This window comes from Pocillopora verrucosa, chromosome 14 (genome assembly GCF_036669915.1).
Source record: "Pocillopora verrucosa isolate sample1 chromosome 14, ASM3666991v2, whole genome shotgun sequence".
NCBI classification, from domain to species: Eukaryota; Metazoa; Cnidaria; class Anthozoa; order Scleractinia; family Pocilloporidae; genus Pocillopora; species Pocillopora verrucosa.
The window spans coordinates 9,571,743-9,594,140 of NC_089325.1; the positions used below are offsets into that span (position 1 = coordinate 9,571,743).

Genomic DNA, 22,398 nt, shown 5'->3' on the forward strand with positions numbered 1-22,398 from the left:
TGTAAGCAGCGGCTTGTACTGCAAAATATATATGTCATGTAATAATAACTGAACTTTTTGACAAATGCTGATTCACCACAAAGTAACATGGCTTCCAACTCTGTACGTCTTGGTTTCGATTTAGATTTTGTTACGTTAATTTTATACTCGTAAACTTGTGGTCTGTAATTTTTTGCCTTTGATATCAACCTAGTCGAATGCTGTTTTCATTTTATTTCACAGGGCGGAAGTAAGCTTGGAGAAGGAGAAAGAGAACAATCCTTGATTTCATCACTGGAATCGCTTTGTAAAGAACATGATCGTGAAACTGCTCGAAAAGCGATAGAAACACTATTAACACTAGCAAAGTAAAGCTACAACTATTTAATATTTCGAGGATTTATACGGTTCATACTCTCACAAGCTTGATGTTAAACTCGTTTTCCACCACTTTGTTTGATAGCTTGTAGTTAAAGCTATGCTGATAATGAGTACGTGCTTTAAAATTTTAGGAAAGTAAAAATAAGGAGGACTGTTTTGAAGGAAGACTTTCTGGACCATAATGGGAGGTTGCAACTTAAATGTCAACAGCGACTTCCTCTGTCAAAGATTTGAGTGTTATTTCATTTGTTAATTGATTTATTTAGTTTTTACCTATCATCTGACATGATATTACATGGTTGCGTCTTTTTTTCCACAGTAACATAGTTAGATCTCCAACAGATGAAAAATATCGAAAGGTTAAAAAACAAAACAAGTCATTTTCTGTAAGAGTGTGGCAGCTAGCAGAAGCTCAGGAGTTTCTTTTCAGTTGGGGGTGGCAGGAGGTACTGTGTAGTTTATGTGAGAATTAAATCAATACCACGAAGTTAAATTTAAAAAAACTAAAATAAGGCTAATTTGAATTTTTGTTAAAAGCAAAATTGTCTGAATTTGTCTTTAGGATGATGACCATATTGTTCTTCCATCAGACGAGGATGTTCAACTTGTTAAACAAATATTAATGAAGAAATTGAAGTAAGCTTCTTTGTGTGTTGGTTTGTTGTTACCTGACTTATACAAACGCTTACTGTCCTACCATGATGTAAAGAATTAAATTTTTCTCCCATGAGATTGCACCTTTATCCACAGAAACTTTACTTTCCTTTTTCAGCAACATTCCTTCAAGATCGAGTTCAGGAGTAGCCTCTAATTCTGAACCTGTAAGTCATCAACCTTTTTTTAATTTTGCCAGATTGTTTCAATTTGATCTTCTTTTAGAACAATGCTCAAGTGTATTAAATTTTATGATATTAATGCTGAGAGACCAGAGTTTTGGAGAACTCTCTGCTCACTTTAAGCAGAATTCTGTAGCAAAGTTTCAATGGCCCAAGCTATTTTTCAGTTATCAAGTGGGTAAGTTTTGAAAGAAACTGTGGTGCTGCATTGGTGGGAGAGTATAACTGGGTAATTTAGTTTTATCAACTTAGTTGATAACATAAATTGGCCACCATGAAAAGTTTCAAAGCTGACGTTTCAAGCATTAGCCCTTTGTCAATCACTCCAACAAAGGGCTGACTTCATTCTAAATGGCATGGCTCTCATGGCAAGTATTCGTAGAAACCTTATGGTATTAGTGCCATCAAGAAAATGCAGTAATATTGTTTTGTTCATAATCACAAATATGTAATACCAACCCTTAAAGCTTGTGAGGTTAATTTTCATTTAACAAAAACAGCTTACAGAGAGAGAAAGACAATTACAAGAGGAAAGAAGGAAAGTTTTGGAAAAGAAAAAGTTTGAGGATCAGGAAAAAGCAAGAATCAAAGCACAGGTAGGAAAAAATTCTCATTTATATCAAGGAGTAAGTTCTCTCATTGTTGGAGCTAGAACTGGGTCCATCACAGGGTATATAACTTTGCTATGTTCATGTCTAACTTGCACACAGATCCAGGCTGACAGAAAGAACATAAAAGACAGGGAAATGAGAGAGTCAGTAAGTACCAAAGTGGTTAGAGTGTCTTCAACTTCTGCTTTGAATAAACCTTGTAGATCTCTATTGATTGTATCCTCTCATAGAGAGCAAGAAAACCGGAAAAATTTGGTGGAAAAATAACCAAATTTGGGGACATTGGTGTGGATCTAAACAAGGTATGTGATATCCATTAGACAAACTTCCATGTCTTCTAGAATTACAGTAAAAAAGTAAATGATTTACTCTATAAGTATCATTTTCATGTTATCAATTATTACACTGTACGTGGACTATACTTAGTCTGAGTGGAGCTGCAAAAGCCAAGCTGGGTGCACACAAAATGAAATGTGCATGGTCTTTAGAATAACAAGATGGAGTTAGTTAACATAAGATTATAATTCTTAAGTAGTTGGATGTAGTAAATCATTTTTTCCTTCAATTGGTAGGTGTCTCAATCTGATTGGCCAATTTGCAGTTGTAGATAAGAGTATAGATAACACTGCACGGTCAACATGTCACGGAATTGTAGCATGCTGAAAGACTGGTTTTATTTGATATTATGGTAAAAAACAAAGTGAAAGTGTTTTAGCATGGTCTCTACCCTTACACAGGAATCAAAATTTGGTACAGACTTACTCAGCTGCACTTCAAGAGACCACATCATTTTGACCACTGTGATTACAAATATTGTTGTCGTTTAGAGTACAGACCATATCAAACCATTGTCAATTTGTCAGTTTGCAAAACTGCTTGACACCATCAGGTAGTTTAACTACAGAGAAGGTCATGAAAAATAATTGTAATATTCAGATGTCTCTTGTATTTTCAGGGTGGAGGATGAGGATAAGTTTTCTCTTGATCCAAGTTCCAGGAATTCAAATAACTATTTAAGGCTGCTACTGCTGACCACAGCATATGACAACATCTCTGGAAAAGCTTAATAAAGCTTCAGAGATGTTTGATGAAGCTGGGGAATCCAGAATTTAAAATTTATTTCAATTAAGTTGTAATGGATTGTTTTTACATAGGACTTCCATTTTCATTTGCTCTCTTAGACTATAGGAAATGGACTCACTGGTTTGGAAATGTAATGTTGACTGTAAATGTGATGTGAATAACACCTGTTATAGACACCCTGCTTGTTTGCACCTAATAATGAAATGGGAGATTAATTACACAAAAACTGGAATTCTTACTCTTAAGCTCTGTGACAGAATAAACCAAACTGTTTTTGCTTTGTTTACTAGTTGTTTATTTTCAATACTTGGAATTATTTTTTACACAGCAAGATGGCAAACAGCTGGTTGAAGCTTTCAGAACTGAAAAATAAAACAAAAAAGTGGATGTTTGGTTCCAGGTCTAAAAACCTTACTGGTAGATGACCTAAAATTAAAAAGAAATAAAAAACAAAAACAAAAGAATTCAGGATCTAAGTATGAAGGTACATATTAATTTCTGGATAGTCTCCCTAAAGACATTTTAAAATGCCCCTTCTTATAAAAGAGTGATATAAGGTTCTATTCCTGGAAAATCATGTTCTTTGACGATAATGGCCATGTCATTTGTACATTTCTCTGAGAACTGCCAGAGAAAAAAAAAAAAAAACTTTCTTGCCAAATGTCAAAATTCTGAAAACTGATATAGCTTAGGTCCCATCCACCACAAGGCATCCTTAATTATTTGACTAAATCACAGTAAATATTATACAAATACCTGGTAACTCTACAATCCAGGAGTTGGTGCTGGCTGTTCAGGTTTGCCCCCTTTGTGTTCAGAGATAGGTGTGGCTGGAACAACCTCCTCTTTGGGCTCCACAATGCTGACATGATCTGGGAGTGGTTTTTTGGGTCCAGTTTTGCCAGTGGGGTCCCATGGCAACATGATCTTCACTTTAATTCCAAGCACACCTAAAGGCAACAATGTCTTTGTTAACAACAGTAAGAGTTTTATAGTGTTCTAAAATAAAAATTTGTTATGAATCATCTTACAAGAGGCTCTGACAAAATGAATTCATTTCGAAACTTGTTATCATATGGTTACAGCTAACTTTCTTGGGTGTCAAGGCAGCAACTCTAGATTCTTGCCGAGTACCATTTCAATATACTGCCAACTCAAGATGCATGTGTTTAGTGTTTCAACTTAAATGTTACAAGTGTTTCTAGATAACCTATCTTAAAGAGAACAGTTACTTAGTTACTTAGTTGTTCTCAATCTCCAAAAAAAAAATTGCCTCTCTTACTGTATTCTTGTGGACTGAGCATCAGTTAAGTATTTGTTTGGCAAGCCTACACAAGTGGAAAGTGAACTAGCAAGACAAACATACCCTGCCTGAGGTAGACATGTCTAATAGCCATATCAACATAGTGATTGGTCGGGTCTCCACTGTGAATCATCAAACCATCAACAAATTTCATAGACTTGGCACGCTGACCACGGAGCTTCCCAGACACCACAACTTCACAGCCTTTGGCTCCACTCTCCATGATGAATCGAAGCACACCATAACAAGCCCTGTTCACAATGACACAAGAGACTTTATTTGAATGATAACAGTGTTATAACAGGGTTGTCACTAATTGCAGGCAGGCAGCCAGCAAAATTCTATCGCTGAAATTGTTCAATATCAAACTTCTTTGAGCTGCCTTGCTAGAAATTTCAGTTAGCAGCTTAATATCTCAGCTACAACCCTCCTATTGAATTAAAAAAGCAAGTTGATGAATCAGATGTTCCCATGCAGAGATCAATTCAAATACAAAATTTAAATTCCCTTATCCAGCTTCAATAGCCACATTATCCCTTCATGAAAAAAAGTCAAGATAACACTTTTAGAGCCAGAAAGAAACTCTTCTACAGTCATTTTCAAAATGACACTTCAAAAAAAAATGTTGGCAATAGACTAAAATCCCGTTTATGTACATGTAATCAAGTTTGTAACCAGTTCATTCCATCAAATATGAAGATATTTACAATAGTCCCCATGTGTCCTTTTATATAGTATTAAATGTCGTGAATTCTTACCTGCGCACTGCCAGTCCACCAATCAGTTTATACCTAAGGGACTCACACTGGGCAATAGCACACAAACCTCTTGTGGCCACCTTTTCTGCATACAACTGGAGGGAAGAATTAATTATCAGTACATTTTCTGTTAACAATCTTGATGTTCTACAAAAACTATGCCAGTTCTTTTGCAAACCAGACAAAAAAAATTCCCCTAAAATGGAACAAGTAGACTAAATATTTGACTATGAAAAAAAATTGTTTTTAGAACCCCAAGAGCTTTGTCATGTCCTTAGACCTAACAAGATGACCTTAACTGGAATGATTTACTATATCTTGATTAGGCCATTTGTTTGCAAATCTTCACCATGACTGTATGAACCAAAGTATCCTTTTTATCAAAGTTAGAGTCATCTTTAACACTGTTTTTTTTTTTTTAAACAACTATTAACCAAGTGGAGGCAGCTAGTGATGGATATTTACTGAGCCACAAAGCAGCCCGGTAAATATCCACCACTATTCACTGACATGAAAGTGAATATTTGTTTTAGTAAATATTAAAACAGTGAGATAATATGGCACAAAATGAGGATTTTAGCTCATTTATTTCTGCGATGATAACAATTTTGTCAGGTGGAAGTCCCACACAAGTTGCTTGGAGGTGAATCCAATCAGAGTGTGCCTCCAATGCTATCCACTGTTATATTACATACTAATAAAATGAATATTAGTTTAAATGTACTTATAAAATGCAAAATCAAAGTACATGATTCCTCCAGGCATTCCTTTATGACACTGTTTGACCTAAGAATTTGATTCCAAGATTTCTACAAGTACCTCTACAGTTCCCTCAGGGAATCCAAATCTCTTCTGTACCACAGAGGTAAGTTCACGGATTCGTCGTCCCTTCTCTCCCAGGACATTCTGAGTCCTGGTGGCCAAAATAATGATCTCAGTTCGGATCGGAGTAACACGCACTTCTACACCACTGTACCCATCTTCTGCTAATTCACGAGTTAAAAACTCGTTTAACTCGGCTTTGAAAACGCCATCAGCAACGAACTAAATCAATCAAAAAGTTAGAAAAACAACTTAAGCACATATTGACAAAATTTATATACCCACTGTTCCGTTTCATAAGTAAGGGAAAAAGCCAAACTTTCAGTAAAGGATCTCAGGGAAAATATATAAATAACTTAGCTTCATTCCTTTCCAAAACTTTCCTCAATCAATGATTTCTTCGAAATCCTAGATTTACAATCTGGCATAACACTGATTGCTTCACTCGAGTGGGCAAAATTTAGGTTCAGAACAGCACTATTTCCCTGGATTTCAGAAAATTGCTAGCTATCAGTACTCAGTCATTTGAGATTAAGATACTACGACAAAAATAAATCCACTTCAATCTTGGCCGTAATTCGAACATCATATCGAACTAAGGTGTCGAATAGCGATTCAAACAATTATATTTCACTACAGTGATGTGAAAATTATAATTCAAATCGTTACAACAAAGATCTTGTGGGTTTTCAGACCTTCTTTTTCTTGCTGACTTGAGCCGCCATGATGACTGCCGCGAAAGAGAACAATCCCATGTACCATTGGGAGCTTTGAGACACTGGCGCACGCGCAAAAATCAATACCGCCATGTTGACGAGCCGGTGCATTCGCTCGATTTCCAAGCTCTCTTCCTCAGCGCGCCTAGTGGTAAGAGCAAACTTTATATCAGTGAGTTTATATATCAGCTCTCATTAATTTAGGCCTTCTTCCTGCAGCGCCATGCCTCAAGACTTCAGCAAGGAAGCTGTAAAGAAGGTAAAACATTACATAAGCCTTACCGCACGTGTATACATATAGTGTGTAAGTTTGGAATCTTTACTCCGGTCTAAAATTTACGATGATCTTTGATTTGCCCATCTTTACAGGGATTAATGTACAGATTGGATTATTAGGTAGATCGTCCACGGGTGGTCAGTGGTAAGTAAAAATTTTGACTTTTTTATGTCTATGAAGGTTGCCTTTGAGGGACTGGAACTATAATATAACTACAGCTAGTTGTCACCAACACCATTTTCAGGGGTTCTAAGCTGACGTTTCGAGTATCATGTTAGAAACTATTGATAGTGGCTAATTTACTTTATCAACTCATTTGATGAAATCTAATTATCTTGTTTTACTCGCCCACCAACGCAGCACCACAGTGTCTTTAGAAACTTGATCACTTCATTCATTTTCAGGGGTGATTTGTTTCGGTTGAGGAACCACCAATTGAAAACATTCCCAGTTCTCTACAAAAAACATGCAAATTCCTTCATTCTGCACATGTAATTCTACTTAAACTGCAGCAAATTGACCCACCAACTCCTGTGATCTGATCAGTATTGTAATCCTCCCTTCCAGAAGCCATACTTTTCCTCATGAAATAGTTTGGAGAATCTAAATCAAATCCAAACCATGTTATTACCTATACAAAGTATAGGGCTGTGTGGAAATCTTACCTAACTCCTCCTAGTTTTTCCTGCTCTTACCATAAATGACACTGGTGTTCTGCGACTGAAAACAAGTATTCACAACTGTCTAAGTAAGTTTCTTTTTCTTTTGTTTAATAGCTTAGCTGCACAAGGCAAGTTTGGCAAGCGTTTCACCAGGAGTATTTATGCGACAACAGTAGCAGGTAAGAAAGTGTAATCTGTTTTCTCTCAAGATCTGATTTGTTATTAGTTATTTTTCCTATAATACTGACACATTTTCAGTAATTAGTATGTGAAGGCCAGAATAAGTGTTACTTCAATAAGTTTTACCATAATTGATGTAGTGTTCTCCTTTTCATGTTGTAACTGGTCAAATTTACTGCTTGTATTACCTCTTATTACCAGCTTAAATTGCTTGGAATTCTTGGAATTTCAAGAGAAAAAAATATTGCACTACTGGTTTGAAAATTCAGCCTACCTGTCATGCAATTAGGGGAGATCACCATTAATGCAATCTCTGCCAGTGCTACTACGTTTACTGCTGTTACTACACTACTACAGAACTACTGTCACTGCTGCTGCTGCTGCTCCTGTAGCTCTACAGAGCACAAACCGTAACATTCCCATATTGCGATATATAGTTCAACTACACTTTCAATTGGAAGAATGAAAGTAAATATCAAAGACTGATAGTGTTATTTGATTACCAGCTGATTTTGCCAGGATACCAGAGATGATGGCTAACAGTCTAATTGAAGCTGCTGGAGTTGATGCTGGCGTAGCTGATGATGATGACGAAATGACGAGTTCGGTAAAGAAGGGGAAACATAGAAGGATCAATTGTGGCTGGTGTAGCTGATGACGATGATGAAATGACAAGTTCAGTAGAAAAGGCGCAACACAGATAGATTAATCATGGTTATTAACAAAGGATAAAGTGACAGTGAAATGTGATGGGAAGCTTTGTCAAGCACTGTTTTAAAGTTTAGGTTCATAAGGAAGACCCTGCACAATTCCTTTGCCTATCCTGAGAGCCTCAGCTTTCTTTTTAATCTCATTTAATCAAACACTTTTTTTAGCCTTTGACAAAAGTATGAGAAAGGAGTTTCTAAATTTCCAATGTATGTTTAGACAGTTTAAGCTTGCTGATATAAAAAAAGCTGTTGCATGTTTAGTAATATTTTCAAAACTCTGCCCTGATAAGCAATAATAAAACATGTCATCTTGCTAATTTAATGGAATTTACATGAAACCAGAACTAGCTCAAGAGATTGAACTCCACAGGCTTCAGATGTTCTTTCCTGAAGAGCAATAAGCTTCTTCATAACATTCATACAGTTATTTTTGTTTTGTCTTTTTTATATCTTGTCATTTCAGCAATTGTTGACAGATGAAATCTTGAATCACCTGATTAGGAGAGAATTTGTAGTCTTGCATTGAGACTTGTGCTGGTAAATTTCTGTTACATACAGGTGTGCTGTGTTGTGTTTTTATACCCTCAAGCCTTTTTGTTGAAAGCTTTTTTCCCTTTTCTTCCTTTGCCAGTCTATTGGAATGTTGATGATCAGTAATACTAGAGTAACTGGCATGAGTGCTTTTCATTTCAGGGAAACTGAACTTCTCGTACCTCAATAGTGTATAATAACACAAAGTTACATGTTTTTAATTTTTCTTGCAAGAAAGTTTTGGTTGTTTCTAGGACACCAATTGACTGAAACTGTATCTACCTAAAGAAATTTTGTGTGGGTTGTTTTATTAATACAAAACAAAGAAAAACTGGTAGTTGTGTGGTTTATAGGGAATTTATGAATGAGCATGGAGTCTCACCAACACATGACATGGGATAATGTGTCCATGGAAATCGCTGGTTTTGTGTAACCCTTGTTAAACTGAAAATAAATACAACACTTTCTTTGTGATTGTAAGGGTTTTGGTTGTGGGTTCAATGGTATGAGCCACAATCAATTAATCAGGAAGACGAAGAGGTGTTGTTACCAACTGATGGTACAAACTGCCTCTGGGTACATTTGAATGGTTCAGTTAACCTTGTATGGAAAAGTGATTGTCCTCGTGTATTGGACGTTATTCAAACTTTTTACCAACGACTGGCAGTTCCGTGTTTGTTTTGCAGTCGCTCGTGTAGAACTGCGCCCCTTGTAATTCTCGCTTCCGTTTAGCCAATCATATTACTCGATCAGCCCACACCCATAACACTCCCCCATATTGATCAGAATTCGACAAAACGACAAGAGCAAGCCGGGACGTGAAATATACTGCATAATCGAAGCTGAATCGGTAACGAATTGTTTTCGAAGTTAAGTCTACCAGGCATGTTTCTACGATCTGTTGCCAGGGGATTTTCTGCCCAGAGAGGCTTATCTCTGCTGCTTGGGCGAGTGGCTGTCCGATGTGCGTCAGGAATTTATCCCAATCCCACGGCTTCTGTAGAAAATGGCGAGATGTCGGTGGGTATTGTTTACGTCGTAGTTTGTTTGTATGAAAGCTTTTTCAATGGTTTGTTAGGAATTTCAGCGGACTTTTTCTGCTTTAATTGAGACACTTTTTTATGCTAAATAGTGAGAGATTTTATGTGTTTTAAAAAATCGGAGGAGAACAAATGCAAACTCCTAGAGTGCTAATGTGTTAGTAAAAGATTCTGGAACCAGTCGACCAGTGTTGTTGACGTATTATCATTGTCCTCAGGATCATCAAAACTGTTGACATTGCTGGGTAGGGAGCCCAAAAGTTTAAAGCATCGCTAATTGTAAGGCCTCAAGTATGTCAGGAGGAACCTCTACAGCCATCCACTTTGTAACATCGAGCAAATTTATACGAAAGATCCGACAATGATTGTGGAGTTCATAAAAACAGACACAACTGCCTTGGATTGGTCTACAGCTATCGATTTTCACAATCATGAGCGTTTTTGCGGCTGCAAAAAAGAGTAGTTCTTTCGTTTCAATTTGCTTCAAAGTGCGAGGAAATCGTTAGAGAAGTTGTTCCGGAGTAAAGTACGAGAAATCCAATGTAAACCTGGAAGGAAACGGTAATTGAAAAGACGAAAAACAAACATACCATTCAAGAGATTTGAAGGCTCTAGCTGTTAAAGCTGCTGACTTATTTTCCGTCCTCCGCCGAGGTAAATAACGAGCAAAATTTAACTTCGATCGCATGCAAGTTTGGAAATCGAAAGCCCACGTAAACCATTTCCTTTCGCCGGAGCTACAGCAGGTTTGCGTGACAATTGAATTATTTTGATCGGGTTGAACGCTTCGAGTCTTCTCTCGTGGCACGTAGGAATACGTTTCATTTGAATCTCGTTAGGTGAAATTTTAAAGACGACTTAAAAACAACGTCGACTGGAAATGATTAAAGATTTCGTTTCGGGCCATCTGTTGGCCAAAACAGCTCCCTGTTTTGGACACAACGTATTAACATAATTGTGATAAATTGATCTAACAGAAGTATTTTGTTTTAGACGTAAAGTCGTGTAATGGCCGGTTTTGTGCCATGAAAGGCAAGAATCCTGTGATTTTCGAGCTTGAAGAACGATCGCAAAACCGACAATTCGAACATTAATGTAATACCAGTGTATTTATTATCCCTTTTCCCGGAAGCTACACCAAAAAAGCGAAAGTGAATCCTTTCTCAGAATGACCAATCGCAGGGTGACGAACTTATTGAAATTATTTCATGATTAAGCTCATTTCTGCCATAATTGCGTGATTTTTTGGTTTGCGTGACCGTCTGGCTTAGGTGACTGACGCAGCATGTTGCGTAAAAAATCGCAGGAACTGTCATGCATTTCTCACATTCAGGAGAACGACCTTACTCTAGTATAAGCGAAAGAAAACAAGAGCACAATATAAGTGAACTGTTAGCTAGTCAAGGTAAAGATTAACAAATCACTTATACTTGTCATTCATTATTCCAAATCACCTGCTTGAGTCGTTGCGATCATGCGAGCCAACTAGCGCGCTTAAGAATACCTATTTGTTGACGTCATTAATAACCACTGCCAAATCACGCCCCGACCAGGAAGAGATTGCTTTGAATGTGTTATTCTATAGGGGGAATATTTTTTATAAGAGTTTTTTCAAAAATTCACCGTGACCTCCTGAAGTCAAGTTTCAGACAATTTACTGCAGACCTCGGAAATCCTTGTACAACGGTAGATATGAAATATTTTGATGACAAACTATTCGAACCGCTCTTACCGTGCGCAATTTTGGACTGCGGTGAGATAGTGTTGACATCCTTGGAATTAACCTCTGAAGAATCGAACACACATCAGTAACGAAGAACTTTATAACCAAGTCTTGTCTTTTGGCACAACAAAATTCTTTCTTTCCTTTTTGTAGGATGGAAACATGAAGTTCAAATGTGTTGATGACTTTATGAACCATGTTGTTAAGAGAAACCCTGGGGAGCACGAATTTCATCAAGCCGTACATGAAGTGATAGGCTCTCTTTGGGATTATCTTCACCTACACCCAGTTTATCTTGACAGTAACATATTGGAGCGAATTGTGGAGCCAGAAAGGGTCGTTATCTTTCGGGTCCCATGGAGAGATGACAGCGGAGAGGTCCACGTCAACAGGGGCTTTCGTGTAGAGTTCAATTCAGCCATTGGCCCCTTCAAAGGTGGCCTGCGTTTTCATCCCAGTGTCAACTTGGGAATTCTTAAGTTTCTTGGCTTTGAGCAAGTGTTCAAGAATAGCCTTACAACCTTACCCCTGGGAGGTGGAAAAGGGGGATCTGATTTTGACCCCAAGGGTAAAACCGACAATGAAGTGATGAGTTTCTGCCAGTCTTTCATGTCGGAGCTACAAAGGCACATCGGCCCAAATACTGATGTCCCGGCTGGGGACATTGGCGTGGGAGCAAGAGAAATTGGTTACCTGTTTGGCCAGTACAAGAAAATACGCAACGAGTTCACCGGGGTTTTGACGGGAAAGTCTTTCAGCTTCGGTGGAAGTCTGCTCCGACCTGAAGCTACCGGCTACGGTCTTGTGTACTTCACCGCGGAGATGCTTAACACACGGGGTGAGACCTTCAGAGGAAAAATTGTCACAGTGTCAGGATCAGGCAACGTGGCACAGTTTGCCTCAGAGAAAGTGGTGCAGTTGGGTGGTAAGGTTGTTACCCTGTCGGACTCTCAAGGCACCATGTACGACCACGGTGGTTTAAACCAGGAAAAGATAGAGTACGTTAAATGGCTCAAAAATGTCAAACGCGGTAGAATTAGCGAGTACGTGGAGCAGTACCCTGACGCAGAATTCTTCGAAGGAAAACGACCGTGGTTCGTGAAGTGCGACGTAGCTTTACCTTGTGCGACGCAGAACGAAATTAGCAAAGAAGATGCGGAGATGCTGATCAACAATGGCTGTCATGCTGTAGCGGAAGGCGCTAACATGCCATCCGAACCTGAAGCGATTGATGAATTCCACAAAAACAAAATCCTCTTCGGACCAGGAAAAGCGTCCAATGCTGGAGGCGTGGCTGTATCGGGGCTTGAGATGTCTCAGAACAGTCTGCGCAGCGCCTGGACGCGAGAGGGCGTGGATGAGCGCCTCCATGACATCATGGAAAGTATACACAAAACTTGTGTCCAGTATGGCACGTCCAAAGATGGAAGCTACATCGATTACGTCAAGGGAGCAAATATCGGAGGCTTCATCAAGGTTGCTCAATCAATGCTTGAACAAGGAATTGTTTAGTGAATTATTTTAAAGTATTGACTCGCTTAGATTTAAGTGTGAGAATTTCTTCTTATAGTAGAACTAAGAATTTCTTCTATAATATCAGGTATTGCACATGACATGTCGAACCCGCTTATTATACTCGAAATTTCGGATTTCTGGAATTAATGTTTCAGTTCGCTTAAAGCAACACAAGTCATAAACTTTGCTTTGGTTGCAAAACCAATTCTTTTTCGCGGCGCTGGTTTAAAATAACTGATATTAGTTAGGCTGACGTTTTACTTCGTTTTTATTGTTGGTTTCCTCTCAGTTTCAGCGTTTTTTAAAAGACATATTGAGTTAATACGTTATAGAGGATTTTGCTAGTACAGTGGGAACACGGAAAAGAATATATCATAATATGAAATGATTCAGGAGGAGGATAAAGACACGAGGTACAGCTGTGATGGTTCCTCTTTGATTCGAATTGTATCCTCAGTTTGGAATGTTTCCAGCACAAAATGTTTTTGGTTATATTCACTTTGTGTTTGCTAAGTTACAATGAGTTAAATAAGTTTCAGGAATAGTTTTAGCTTTGATATAAAAAAAACCATAGCAAGACCCTTGTAAAAACCCCATACAAAGGCAACCGCAATTGGCAATGATGATGACTGGAATTTAGTATGTATGGGGAGGGGAGTGGGGAGGGAGGAGAGGGGAGGGGTAGAGAGACCTAGATCACCGGAATACACTACAACGATGAATGCAACTACTTATTAAATTGTTGGTTTCTATATTTTCTCCATTATTTGAAATTTTGGATGCACCTGGAAGCCATCCAGTACTAAGAGTTTTTTTTTCCATGGAACAGTTGCTTTTTTTTATTTTTTGCGCCCTTTGAGTTCGTTCCAATCCTGGCCCTGTTGTATTTCTTTACCAATATTTACATTTCTAAAATAGGCTTCACCAGAACAGTATCTACACAGGTCAGTCTTCCTTCGATCACACAATAACCATCGAGAGGCTCTGAACTACAATTCAGCCAACATGCTCTCCATGAACGTTCTAATAAAATCTTGTTTTTGGTGTGCGAGAACAACTTATTCTGTTTGTGTCAGCGCGTGAGCCTTTGAACAACGACTGATCCATGACCGTAAGACTTGAATGGTAAAAAGATCTTCACTTGGTCTTGAATCCTCACTGCTGACTACCCATTCAAATTCATTTCCGTTTCCGGTTCGTTCGTCGCTTGCTTTCTTTTCTTCAAAAGAACAGTTTATCGTCAGGAACAAAATAGTTTCCAACATCAATGTCGACTTTCTTTTTTCCTTCCTTAATGAGTTGCAGTTTGATGGTAGGTGCTACTTTCTCTGAGTTCCGTCCATTTTTATCTTTGGGGTAGCTCACTGTTAAGTGCAGGGAGCATCCGGGACTTATCAGCTCTCGCTCATGCGCAGCAGCAAGTTGATTGACAACTCTTCTTTCAACCTGTATCACAACCAATAATTTTCGTAAGAGAATAATTCAAAGACCTGCTTCAGTTCTCGTTTGTTTCGGTATTTTTTTCAGATGGCAAATATTTAGGCGAGGGTCCTCCAACCTCGAATATGTTACTACACTACAAAGAAAGACTCCTTCTGCACTTGCCTACAGCCACTATCTATCGGTAAAACATTCTATTTTCAATGTCGATCATTTACCCTCCATTTCCATTACTTGTTATAAGAAAAAATTTTACGTTATTATCAATTTCTCATATGTTTGGCGTTAAATTGTATTAAAATAATGAAACGGCGAAGAGAAGAGAAAAAAACTGACAAAAAGCCGTCGGAAACGAGAGGTGTGAGTATTTTAGTGGAATGGGGGGGGGGAAGGCAAAATTACACCACATGGTAAAGTCGTGAACATAGAATCGATCATACTTCGTGTTTTATCGATCTCGCTCCGTAATGTACGTCGTAGCCATCAGCCAGTACATCCAAGACTTCTTTATCCCAAGTCATGTGGATATCGTGTCGATTCAACGCCTGTATGCAAACAAAGAAGAAATTCAGCAGGGACTTAGATTGCTTCTCTAACAACTCCTCGAGATCATTTACAAAAGGTCACAGGAAAGCACATTACCGACCATTTTTGACCAGAAATCCAGCTCTTTCGTCACTAAGCTTAAAAGCTCTGGGCGTGAAAATGGCAGGAAGTAAACCATCTCGTTGATACGACCCAGGAACTCGTCTCGTCTGAAGTGAAGCTGTCAATACGAAGAGAAACAAAAAGCTCTCGAGAACATGTTATGATAACTACCCTTAAGCTTTAACAAAAAAGAATACTCACGAATTCTCAAGACATCACTCATTTTTCTCAATTTCATAAACCCAGGTTTGTTGCAATTTATCGCTAAGGAAATGTTTGCCACGTTTGTTGCAAGTTATCGCTAAAGGAATGTTTACCTTCAGAATAGGCTGGACCACTCTTTCTTTAAAATTTCTTGATATAGTAACCTTTTCGCTGACTTCATCACCTGAAAAGAAAAACAGTGAACTCCTGCCCATGCAACACGAGAACGCATACACATTGGAAAAAAAGAAAAAAACTTTTCTTCCTAAGACCAACTTTGTTTTCGCGTGTTTGTGTAAACTTTTTCCTCATTCCCTTCCCTTCTCCCTTTGTATTCCAGCCAGACTGGCAATTATTTCACGAGTAACTTGAACGAGGTGCAAATTTGTGGTTAGAAATGTTGCGCGTCTGTCCAAATTTATCCCGCATTTCGTCGTCCAACATTAACAAAATTTAAGCCTCCACAACAAAACGTACCTTCTTGTCTTTGCTCAGCAGCTAGTTTTGCTTCTTTTCTCAGCTCCAATGCGTGATTTGCTATTTCATCACTTGCAAGGTTTGAAGTCATCACAAAAATTGCGTCTTTACATACAATCGTCTTCCCTTGTCCGTCCGTCAAACGACCCTGAATCAAAAACAGAGGTTTTTTCATCAAAACTCAATTACAATGAAATAACAAAATGAAAAATTGTAAAACCTATAATGACTCAAATTAAAAAAATAAACAACAACAACAACTTTTTACTCAAATTTAAGTATAGACGCTACCTCGTCAAACAATTGGAGCATGACTGTTAAAACGTCCGGGTGGGCCTTATCCACCTAAAAAGACATTAAAAAATGAGATGAGCCCAGAGAAAAAGAAACCTCTAAAAAATTTGAGGATCACTTAAATTTCTCACCTCGTCAAATAACACTACAGCATTTGGACACTCCTTGAGTTTCTTTGTCAATTGTCCACCTTGATCATGTCCAATGTAGCCTGGTGGTGCACCGATCATTTTCGCAACCTTGAAAGAAAGATGTTTAAGTCCCAGTTTGGACAGTTTCCCAGCGCGGGAAAATGTGAGTGACGAAGACGCGGTTGGTTTTAGTTTTGAATCTAATTGGTTGAGTGGGTGGGTTGTGTGACTTTTCTGGACCAATCACAGAGCAAAGCAAAACAAAACCAAACAAAAGCAATTCCACTCTCAATTGAAAACTACTATGTAAAATAAGGTAGAGGCGTCGGTACCAGCCAAATTTTTCGACGGAATGGGCCCGATTTCTACGTCTTACCACAACTCTGGGGAATCTTGAACTTTTTAAGGAAGAGAATTCTGCCCCCCATCTCTCCCCCCCCCCCCCTCTCTTAGCTGCCCGTATAAACCTTATACCTTAGTTGTCTTTGTCAGAGGAAAGTTTTCTTTTTCAAAGATAGTAAAATGTTCTTTGATTTTTTCATTTAAATCAACTCTTACCTCATGCTTTTCTTGGTATTCAGACATGTCCAGTCTTATAAAACCCTGGGAGAGAGAAAGTGACTTTTAAAGACTTAAACAAAGTAATAACAAAATACAGTTTTAAAAAAACCTGCACTACCTTCTTGTTGTCTTTATGAAGATACCTAGCCACTTGTTTGGCAAGCTCTGTTTTTCCTACAGGGAGGAACAATCAGAGAGAATAATGAAACATGAATAGAAGTCTTTCCCTAACATTTAGAAACTTGAATGCAGGATCATACTGCACTAATAATGTAACTTTTTCAAATGCAGAGCTCCAGAAATCTGTTACAAACAAATCTGAGTAGAGTCCCAGTCATTAATAATGCAATATCAGATTGCCCATGTTTTATATGAGTAAACTCAAATGTATAAACTGAATCTTTGTTCTAAGAAAGCATATTTACCAATTCCTGAAGATCCAAGAAAGAGAAACACAAGGGGATGTTCCTCATCATACCAACCATTTTCTCTTCTACGAATTGCTGCAAACAAATGAAAACAGATTCAGAAGAATATTATTCCCAAATTTGCCAAACCATAGTCTTCCAAAACTGATTTTGTCACATAGAAAATCATACTTGCAGCAACTGTGAGAATGGCTCCTTCTTGTCCAACAATATTCTCTTTCAATCTCATCTCCAAAGGATAGCGCCGTCTTTCCTCAATCTCTTTCCTCTCTTTCTCTTTCACATACTGAAAAACAAGTTGTGTCATTTCAATCACAAAACACAGCTGCACTAACTGTTTTTTTTTTTTATTGAAATTTTGCCATCTTTAATATTGACAATACAATTTTAAAAAATATGCAATACAAGCACAGCTCACAAAAATTTGAAGGATAGCTTCAAACAGACAGTAACATCTATTACCACATCCATTTTTTTCATCAAGAATTCTTTAATCTTTACATTCCCAGCATATTCTACTGCTTGGTAGCCTGAGTTATCCTTAAGAGTTGGATCGGCTCCTATTGGCAATAAAAAAAACAAACAAACAAACAAGCAAGAAGAAAAGCAAAATGTTATCATAAATAGTGAAAAGACCTCTTTTGATAAAACACAGCACTAACTATACACAACTTAGACAGCAGCAGGGAGAATGTGTTCAAGTAATACAACATCCTTAGAGTGAAAAACTTAAACCTTTATACCCTAACATCAGTATGCATATTCTCCATACTGTTCTCTTTACAATTCCAAGGATGTTGACAAGGAGAATTTGTTTAACAATCAAGGACTTCTTCCTTTATTCTTGTAACCTTACTATGTGATTCAGGGGTGATATTGTAAGGAGAAATATCACACTATACAACATTAGGGGTCAAAGGCTAAAATAGATTGGTCCTGTGCATTAATAAAAGTAATCTTTATTAAAAACAACTCAAAAAAGTTACCAGCATTCACAAGGAGTTGAACACATTCAAGGCTATCACCAAGAGCTGCATAATGGAGTGGAGTGAAGCCACTGAAGTTAGCACTGCGATGGAGTCTGTCACTGAAGTCATCATCTCGCATCAATATCACTAAAACATTAATACTTAAAAAAATAAATTATGGGCACATTGTGAAAGAAAGGAAAGGTCCAGTAGCTAGCACACTGAGCTTCAGATTAAGAGTTTTGGGTACAAGCCATGGCAGGCTCACTGTGTTGCAATCTTCAGTAACAAACTTACCATAAATACTTCTCTCCACTCAGTAGCATTTACAGATAGGTACTCACAAAATCTCAAGGAAACCCTTAAAAAATTCTTAGGAGTAACTTGCGTTCTCTTACCATCAAAAGATCTCATGTGCTTCTTTTGAGCAGTTCGGAAAGCTGTGCTGAATTCATCTCTTGCATTGACATCAGCTCCCGCCTTTAGTAGAAGTGCCAAAGACCTTTAAAAGCAGGGAAATACAGCAAAATTTGTTGTGAAGAAAAGACATTTTACCATCGAAAACTCAAGATTTTAAAAATCCGATTCCTAAATATACAAGTACAAGAGTGATATACAAAAATGAAAAGAAAATTAGCTAGTATATAAACTAATAAACACAAAAGACATACACAAAACTGTATAAACTAAAATTATGTAGATTCCAAGTTTGCAGCATGTCACCAAGAGAGTTCTTTGAATGAAGTATTTTAATTGCACAGAGTATGGTAACTACAGTACACAAGTCAAAAGAATTTACCATTGAGAAAAGGAATAACAGAAGATAAAAGAGAATAGAAGAGAGTAAGGTTGGGAGAGTGGGAGACAAATAAAAAAATAAAAGAATTCATGCAACAAACAGTTACCTCTCACTACCATTAAAAGCTGCAGTATGAAGTGGAGTCCATCCCAGCTGATGCTTTTGATTTACATTCTGACCTTGATTGATCAGTCTGATGACAGGAAGTGGATGGAAACAAGTCAAGGAAAAAACAACAAATAAATTGTCTATGACTTTTGATTCACCCTGGATTATGTCATGTATATGTTGCAGTTCAGTTTTTTTCTGTGGTTTAAAATTTTTCAAACAAGTTTGATACATAATATTATATACCTTTGTTTTAGGTAATGAATTAAGACAAAAGAAACTAGAATCAACATAGCTACAGAAATTTAAACAAGAAATCATTAAAAACACAGCTCATGCAATAGACTGTGCTTTCTATCAATTTACCAGTGTAATAACCCATGCACTTTTCAAGTGTTCTCTCATCATTCTAGGTGGGTTATTACACCAGTAAACCAATAGAAAGTGCAATCTATTGCATTTCTAAAATAAACTTCAATTTTTTGTGGATTTTTGACCAATCAGGCCGCTCGTAGTATCTCTTTTATTTTATAAAACATCATAAACAAACAACCAAGCACAAGAAATTCCATTAAGGCCACCTACCTTTGGAGTTCATTGGTGTCGTTATGTTTGGCTAATCTGCACATTCTCTCAGAAACACCTGGAGAAGCAAATTCATTTTTTTAAGAAAAATTATATACTATAATTGACTTTTAGAAGAATAATTGCTAACCAGGAGGTGTCACATGCTTAAGACACAACACATTTAATTCGTGCACAAAGAACTATCAAATTATCAACAAGCATCTGAACTCAATTGAGCAATCGATAAATAAAAAAAGATATCAACATCGAATACTAAATCAGTAAAAAGTGGCAATCAACCGAAAATGAAATATATTAGATTTTTTGCAGGAATTATAACATCTTGATAATATCCATAACATCAATCACTAATAATATTTCGTCTTGGTACGGCTTATAATAATAACATACTCCATCACGTAAAAATCTTAGGATAAAGGTTCCCATACTTATGGAATTTAGTTTGAATCAGGCAGAACAAAATCGCGTTGATCTCAATCGTACCTGAGCTCATACAAAGAGTAATTCCTCCACAGAGCATACCAGCGGTTGATCCCGCTACAACTCTCCATTGTAAGCTCTTTTTGGAAGGAAGAAAGAGCCTCCACCATCTCGATAGATTTCCTGAGCTTAACCTTAAGATCACTGTCGTGAAGGTATGGCTTTTAAGAAAATCTATCACAGATGAACGCGACAATTTTCCTCGGAGAAGACGAATTGTTGCCGCCATGTTGTTGTCTGACGTAATCCTGCCGGAACCGTGAGGGCATGAGCTTAACTAGTCCCAGTGCACCTCATCTATTATCAGCTGAAAACGAAGATGGCGGACAGGAAGCGGTAGCTTACATAGATCGAGGGTTCTTTTAAGGAGTTTGGTATTTCGTGACCGCTGTACAAATTTAGTAACTTATCGATAAATTTATACGAGATTCTTAAAAACAATGAATGTATCTGATAGTCAAGGACAACCTTTAGGGTGAGTTTCATCAGTCTTGTAATTGTCAAAGTGCAAGAGAGCTTTGTTGTTGTATCAGATAAATACGTATGAATGACTGTACCTCTACAAAAAGTGATTTTTCCTTTGCCTTAGAAATGAGATTCGTGAGTCATAATTTTTGGATGGTGGAACGGGGCTTTTAAAGAGTTTTTGTGACTCACCAATAATAACTGTCAGGCTGATTGACGTAATTCGTTATTGTTTGACTGACTTATTTTCTGATCAGTTGATTGATTGTTTCTTTGATTTCCTAGGTGTCTGACTGATTGTAAGGTGCTATGAATGAATGACTGATTGATTAATTGAATGATTGACTGATTCAGTGATTGATTGACTTACTGACTTGCTGATTAGGTGACTGACTGATTGATTGATGATTGGACATCAATGGACCAAGCAAGAATTGGCCAACAGACTAACTTACAAATAGACCAAATGATTGATTGAGTGGCTTACTGACTGATTGATTGATTGATTGATTGATTTACAGGCCTCGTGAGAAGTCAGTTCTAATAACTCTTTTGAAGTTTACCTTAGCCATGATTTTGTTACCAATCTCCTGCTTTTTCCTTTCCAAGAAAATCTTCTTTGAAGGTAACCATATTATTTTTGGTACAAAAGCTACAGAAGTTTTCCTTAATTTCCCCTTCCACTCCCAATGTTTAAATAGTAATTTTCCCAAATTTCACATTTTTCCCTACATATTTCTTGCAGTTTTTGTCCTAGGAATTTGTTTTTCCACTAAACAATTATCTCCTATTTGATATTTTTCTTTATTATCACCAATTGTCAGCCCAATAGTGCATTGTTATTGTAAAGTATTGTCATGTGGTGTTGAAGCATACAGAAATATCACCAAGCTCTGCCTTGGGTGTCAGTATTGATATCCTCTCAATGATAATTAATCCTTACACCCCTAAGAGTGATGACCATCTAATATCACACCTGAATCACTCATGCAGGTCTTGAGAATAGAGGAAATGATCACCAACTAAGGAAGCTCTTGAATGTTAAACAAATCCTCCCTGTCAGCACCTTAGGGGATGTATAGAGAACAGTATGGAGAATATACATACTGATGTTAGGGTGTAGAGGGTTAAAAATAAACAGAAAAATAAAGTCCATTATTTTAGCTTAAAAAAAATATAGTAAGAGAAATTTTAACTCTTTCTCCAGGCTGATAGTCTTTCTCATCCAGTTTTGTAGAACCTGCATAGTAGAATAGGTTACACTTGTTGTAACCATTACACTACATGTTATTTTAACTCAAGGTAGAAAGCTACTTTAGTGATATCACTCCTACTCTCCTGTATTTTTCAGATATACTGGGTTATCCAAATGGTGCAATGGGTGCAGCAGGAGTAACTGTGATAGTTATTCATATTATTGTTGGTTTTTACATCTGGGTGGCTATACAAGAAGAAAAAGAACCAGCACCAATAAAACAAGATTAGAAAAAGATGAGAATGATGTGTTTGCCACTCAACAACAATGAACACAAAATGTGTACCTCACCAGATAGATGGGAAAATGTCTGAAGTCCAAGGCAAAGCAAGAAAAGGAAACCGGGTTTAAATTAAAGCGAGCATACCTGTTATGTATGTTGTGGCTTTGGTTAAAAAATTTCCAATCCAAGACAGAGGAAAACA

The 22,398-nt window shown here is 37.4% G+C and overlaps 6 protein-coding genes across 7 annotated transcripts; 4 read left to right on the forward strand and 2 right to left on the reverse strand.

Annotated features, from left to right (window-relative positions):
* Positions 1-56: 56 nt before the first annotated feature.
* Positions 57-3,172, forward strand: LOC131797015 (peptide-N(4)-(N-acetyl-beta-glucosaminyl)asparagine amidase). The gene is made up of 9 exons (XM_059114632.2): positions 57-102; positions 223-347; positions 680-806; positions 923-996; positions 1,133-1,181; positions 1,697-1,792; positions 1,907-1,954; positions 2,038-2,109; positions 2,763-3,172. Exons 1-9 carry the CDS (start codon positions 88-90, stop codon positions 2,772-2,774), a joined length of 618 nt encoding a protein of 205 aa, XP_058970615.2. The 5' UTR covers positions 57-87; the 3' UTR covers positions 2,775-3,172.
* On the reverse strand, positions 3,162-6,625 carry LOC131797014 (small ribosomal subunit protein uS3). Of its 2 annotated transcripts, none has more exons than XM_059114629.2 (6): positions 6,469-6,625; positions 5,771-5,995; positions 4,952-5,046; positions 4,257-4,444; positions 3,647-3,840; positions 3,162-3,252 (listed from the first exon to the last, which is right to left on the reverse strand). In XM_059114629.2, exons 1-5 carry the CDS (start codon positions 6,598-6,600, stop codon positions 3,656-3,658), a joined length of 825 nt encoding a protein of 274 aa, XP_058970612.2. In that variant the 5' UTR covers positions 6,601-6,625; the 3' UTR covers positions 3,162-3,252; positions 3,647-3,655. The 2 variants fall into 2 exon arrangements, with proteins under 2 accessions (XP_058970612.2, XP_058970613.2); XM_059114630.2 differs by having other exon boundaries at positions 3,162-3,316.
* On the forward strand, positions 6,547-9,323 carry LOC131797016 (uncharacterized). The gene is made up of 5 exons (XM_059114634.2): positions 6,547-6,640; positions 6,709-6,748; positions 6,859-6,910; positions 7,543-7,607; positions 8,115-9,323. The coding sequence occupies exons 1-5, from the start codon at positions 6,581-6,583 to the stop codon at positions 8,261-8,263; spliced, it is 366 nt and encodes a 121-aa protein (XP_058970617.1). The 5' UTR covers positions 6,547-6,580; the 3' UTR covers positions 8,264-9,323.
* A 106-nt stretch (positions 9,324-9,429) lies between these two features.
* Positions 9,430-13,769, forward strand: LOC131797012 (glutamate dehydrogenase). The gene is made up of 2 exons (XM_059114628.2): positions 9,430-9,869; positions 11,766-13,769. Exons 1-2 carry the CDS (start codon positions 9,735-9,737, stop codon positions 13,122-13,124), a joined length of 1,494 nt encoding a protein of 497 aa, XP_058970611.2. The 5' UTR covers positions 9,430-9,734; the 3' UTR covers positions 13,125-13,769.
* A 5-nt stretch (positions 13,770-13,774) lies between these two features.
* Positions 13,775-20,519, reverse strand: LOC131797018 (mitochondrial disaggregase-like). The gene is made up of 17 exons (XM_059114636.2): positions 20,257-20,519; positions 19,771-19,828; positions 19,184-19,270; positions 18,677-18,780; positions 18,297-18,425; positions 17,773-17,870; positions 17,482-17,596; positions 17,308-17,385; positions 17,001-17,056; positions 16,880-16,924; positions 16,322-16,429; positions 16,188-16,241; positions 15,897-16,044; positions 15,533-15,603; positions 15,214-15,333; positions 15,008-15,112; positions 13,775-14,573 (listed from the first exon to the last, which is right to left on the reverse strand). Exons 1-17 carry the CDS (start codon positions 20,480-20,482, stop codon positions 14,349-14,351), a joined length of 1,827 nt encoding a protein of 608 aa, XP_058970619.2. The 5' UTR covers positions 20,483-20,519; the 3' UTR covers positions 13,775-14,348.
* Positions 20,520-20,544: 25 nt separating this feature from the next.
* Positions 20,545-22,346, forward strand: LOC131797017 (vacuolar ATPase assembly integral membrane protein vma21-like). Its single transcript, XM_066161945.1, has 3 exons — positions 20,545-20,728; positions 21,240-21,343; positions 22,070-22,346. The coding sequence occupies exons 1-3, from the start codon at positions 20,694-20,696 to the stop codon at positions 22,201-22,203; spliced, it is 273 nt and encodes a 90-aa protein (XP_066018042.1). The 5' UTR covers positions 20,545-20,693; the 3' UTR covers positions 22,204-22,346.
* Positions 22,347-22,398: the final 52 nt, after the last annotated feature.

What these genes read in the sequence shown, in the direction of transcription:
- LOC131797015 (XM_059114632.2), top strand. An exon ending in TCAGTTGGGGGTGGCAGGAG is followed by an intron (nt 807 to 922) that starts GTACTGTGTAGT and finishes ATTTGTCTTTAG; the next exon opens with GATGATGACCATATTGTTCT. An exon ending in ATATTAATGAAGAAATTGAA is followed by an intron (nt 997 to 1,132) that starts GTAAGCTTCTTT and finishes TTCCTTTTTCAG; the next exon opens with CAACATTCCTTCAAGATCGA.
- LOC131797016 (XM_059114634.2), top strand. Translation starts at nt 6,581, where the DNA reads ATGTTGACGAGCCGGTGCATTCGCTCGATTTCCAAGCTCTCTTCCTCA. An exon ending in GCAAGGAAGCTGTAAAGAAG is followed by an intron (nt 6,749 to 6,858) that starts GTAAAACATTAC and finishes CCATCTTTACAG; the next exon opens with GGATTAATGTACAGATTGGA. An exon ending in TCGTCCACGGGTGGTCAGTG is followed by an intron (nt 6,911 to 7,542) that starts GTAAGTAAAAAT and finishes TTTGTTTAATAG; the next exon opens with CTTAGCTGCACAAGGCAAGT.
- LOC131797014 (XM_059114629.2), bottom strand. Translation starts at nt 6,600, where the DNA reads ATGCACCGGCTCGTCAACATGGCGGTATTGATTTTTGCGCGTGCGCCA. An exon ending in AAGTCAGCAAGAAAAAGAAG is followed by an intron (nt 5,996 to 6,468) that starts GTCTGAAAACCC and finishes TGATTGATTTAG; the next exon opens with TTCGTTGCTGATGGCGTTTT. An exon ending in TCCCTGAGGGAACTGTAGAG is followed by an intron (nt 5,047 to 5,770) that starts GTACTTGTAGAA and finishes TCTTCCCTCCAG; the next exon opens with TTGTATGCAGAAAAGGTGGC.
- LOC131797012 (XM_059114628.2), top strand. Translation starts at nt 9,735, where the DNA reads ATGTTTCTACGATCTGTTGCCAGGGGATTTTCTGCCCAGAGAGGCTTA. An exon ending in TAGAAAATGGCGAGATGTCG is followed by an intron (nt 9,870 to 11,765) that starts GTGGGTATTGTT and finishes TCCTTTTTGTAG; the next exon opens with GATGGAAACATGAAGTTCAA.
- LOC131797018 (XM_059114636.2), bottom strand. Translation starts at nt 20,482, where the DNA reads ATGGCGGCAACAATTCGTCTTCTCCGAGGAAAATTGTCGCGTTCATCT. An exon ending in GACACCAATGAACTCCAAAG is followed by an intron (nt 19,271 to 19,770) that starts GTAGGTGGCCTT and finishes TCCTGTCATCAG; the next exon opens with ACTGATCAATCAAGGTCAGA. An exon ending in TGATGAAAAAAATGGATGTG is followed by an intron (nt 17,597 to 17,772) that starts GTAATAGATGTT and finishes CTTGTTTTTCAG; the next exon opens with TATGTGAAAGAGAAAGAGAG.
- LOC131797017 (XM_066161945.1), top strand. Translation starts at nt 20,694, where the DNA reads ATGAATGTATCTGATAGTCAAGGACAACCTTTAGG. An exon ending in AGTCAAGGACAACCTTTAGG is followed by an intron (nt 20,729 to 21,239) that starts GTGAGTTTCATC and finishes ATTGATTTACAG; the next exon opens with GCCTCGTGAGAAGTCAGTTC. An exon ending in CAAGAAAATCTTCTTTGAAG is followed by an intron (nt 21,344 to 22,069) that starts GTAACCATATTA and finishes TGTATTTTTCAG; the next exon opens with ATATACTGGGTTATCCAAAT.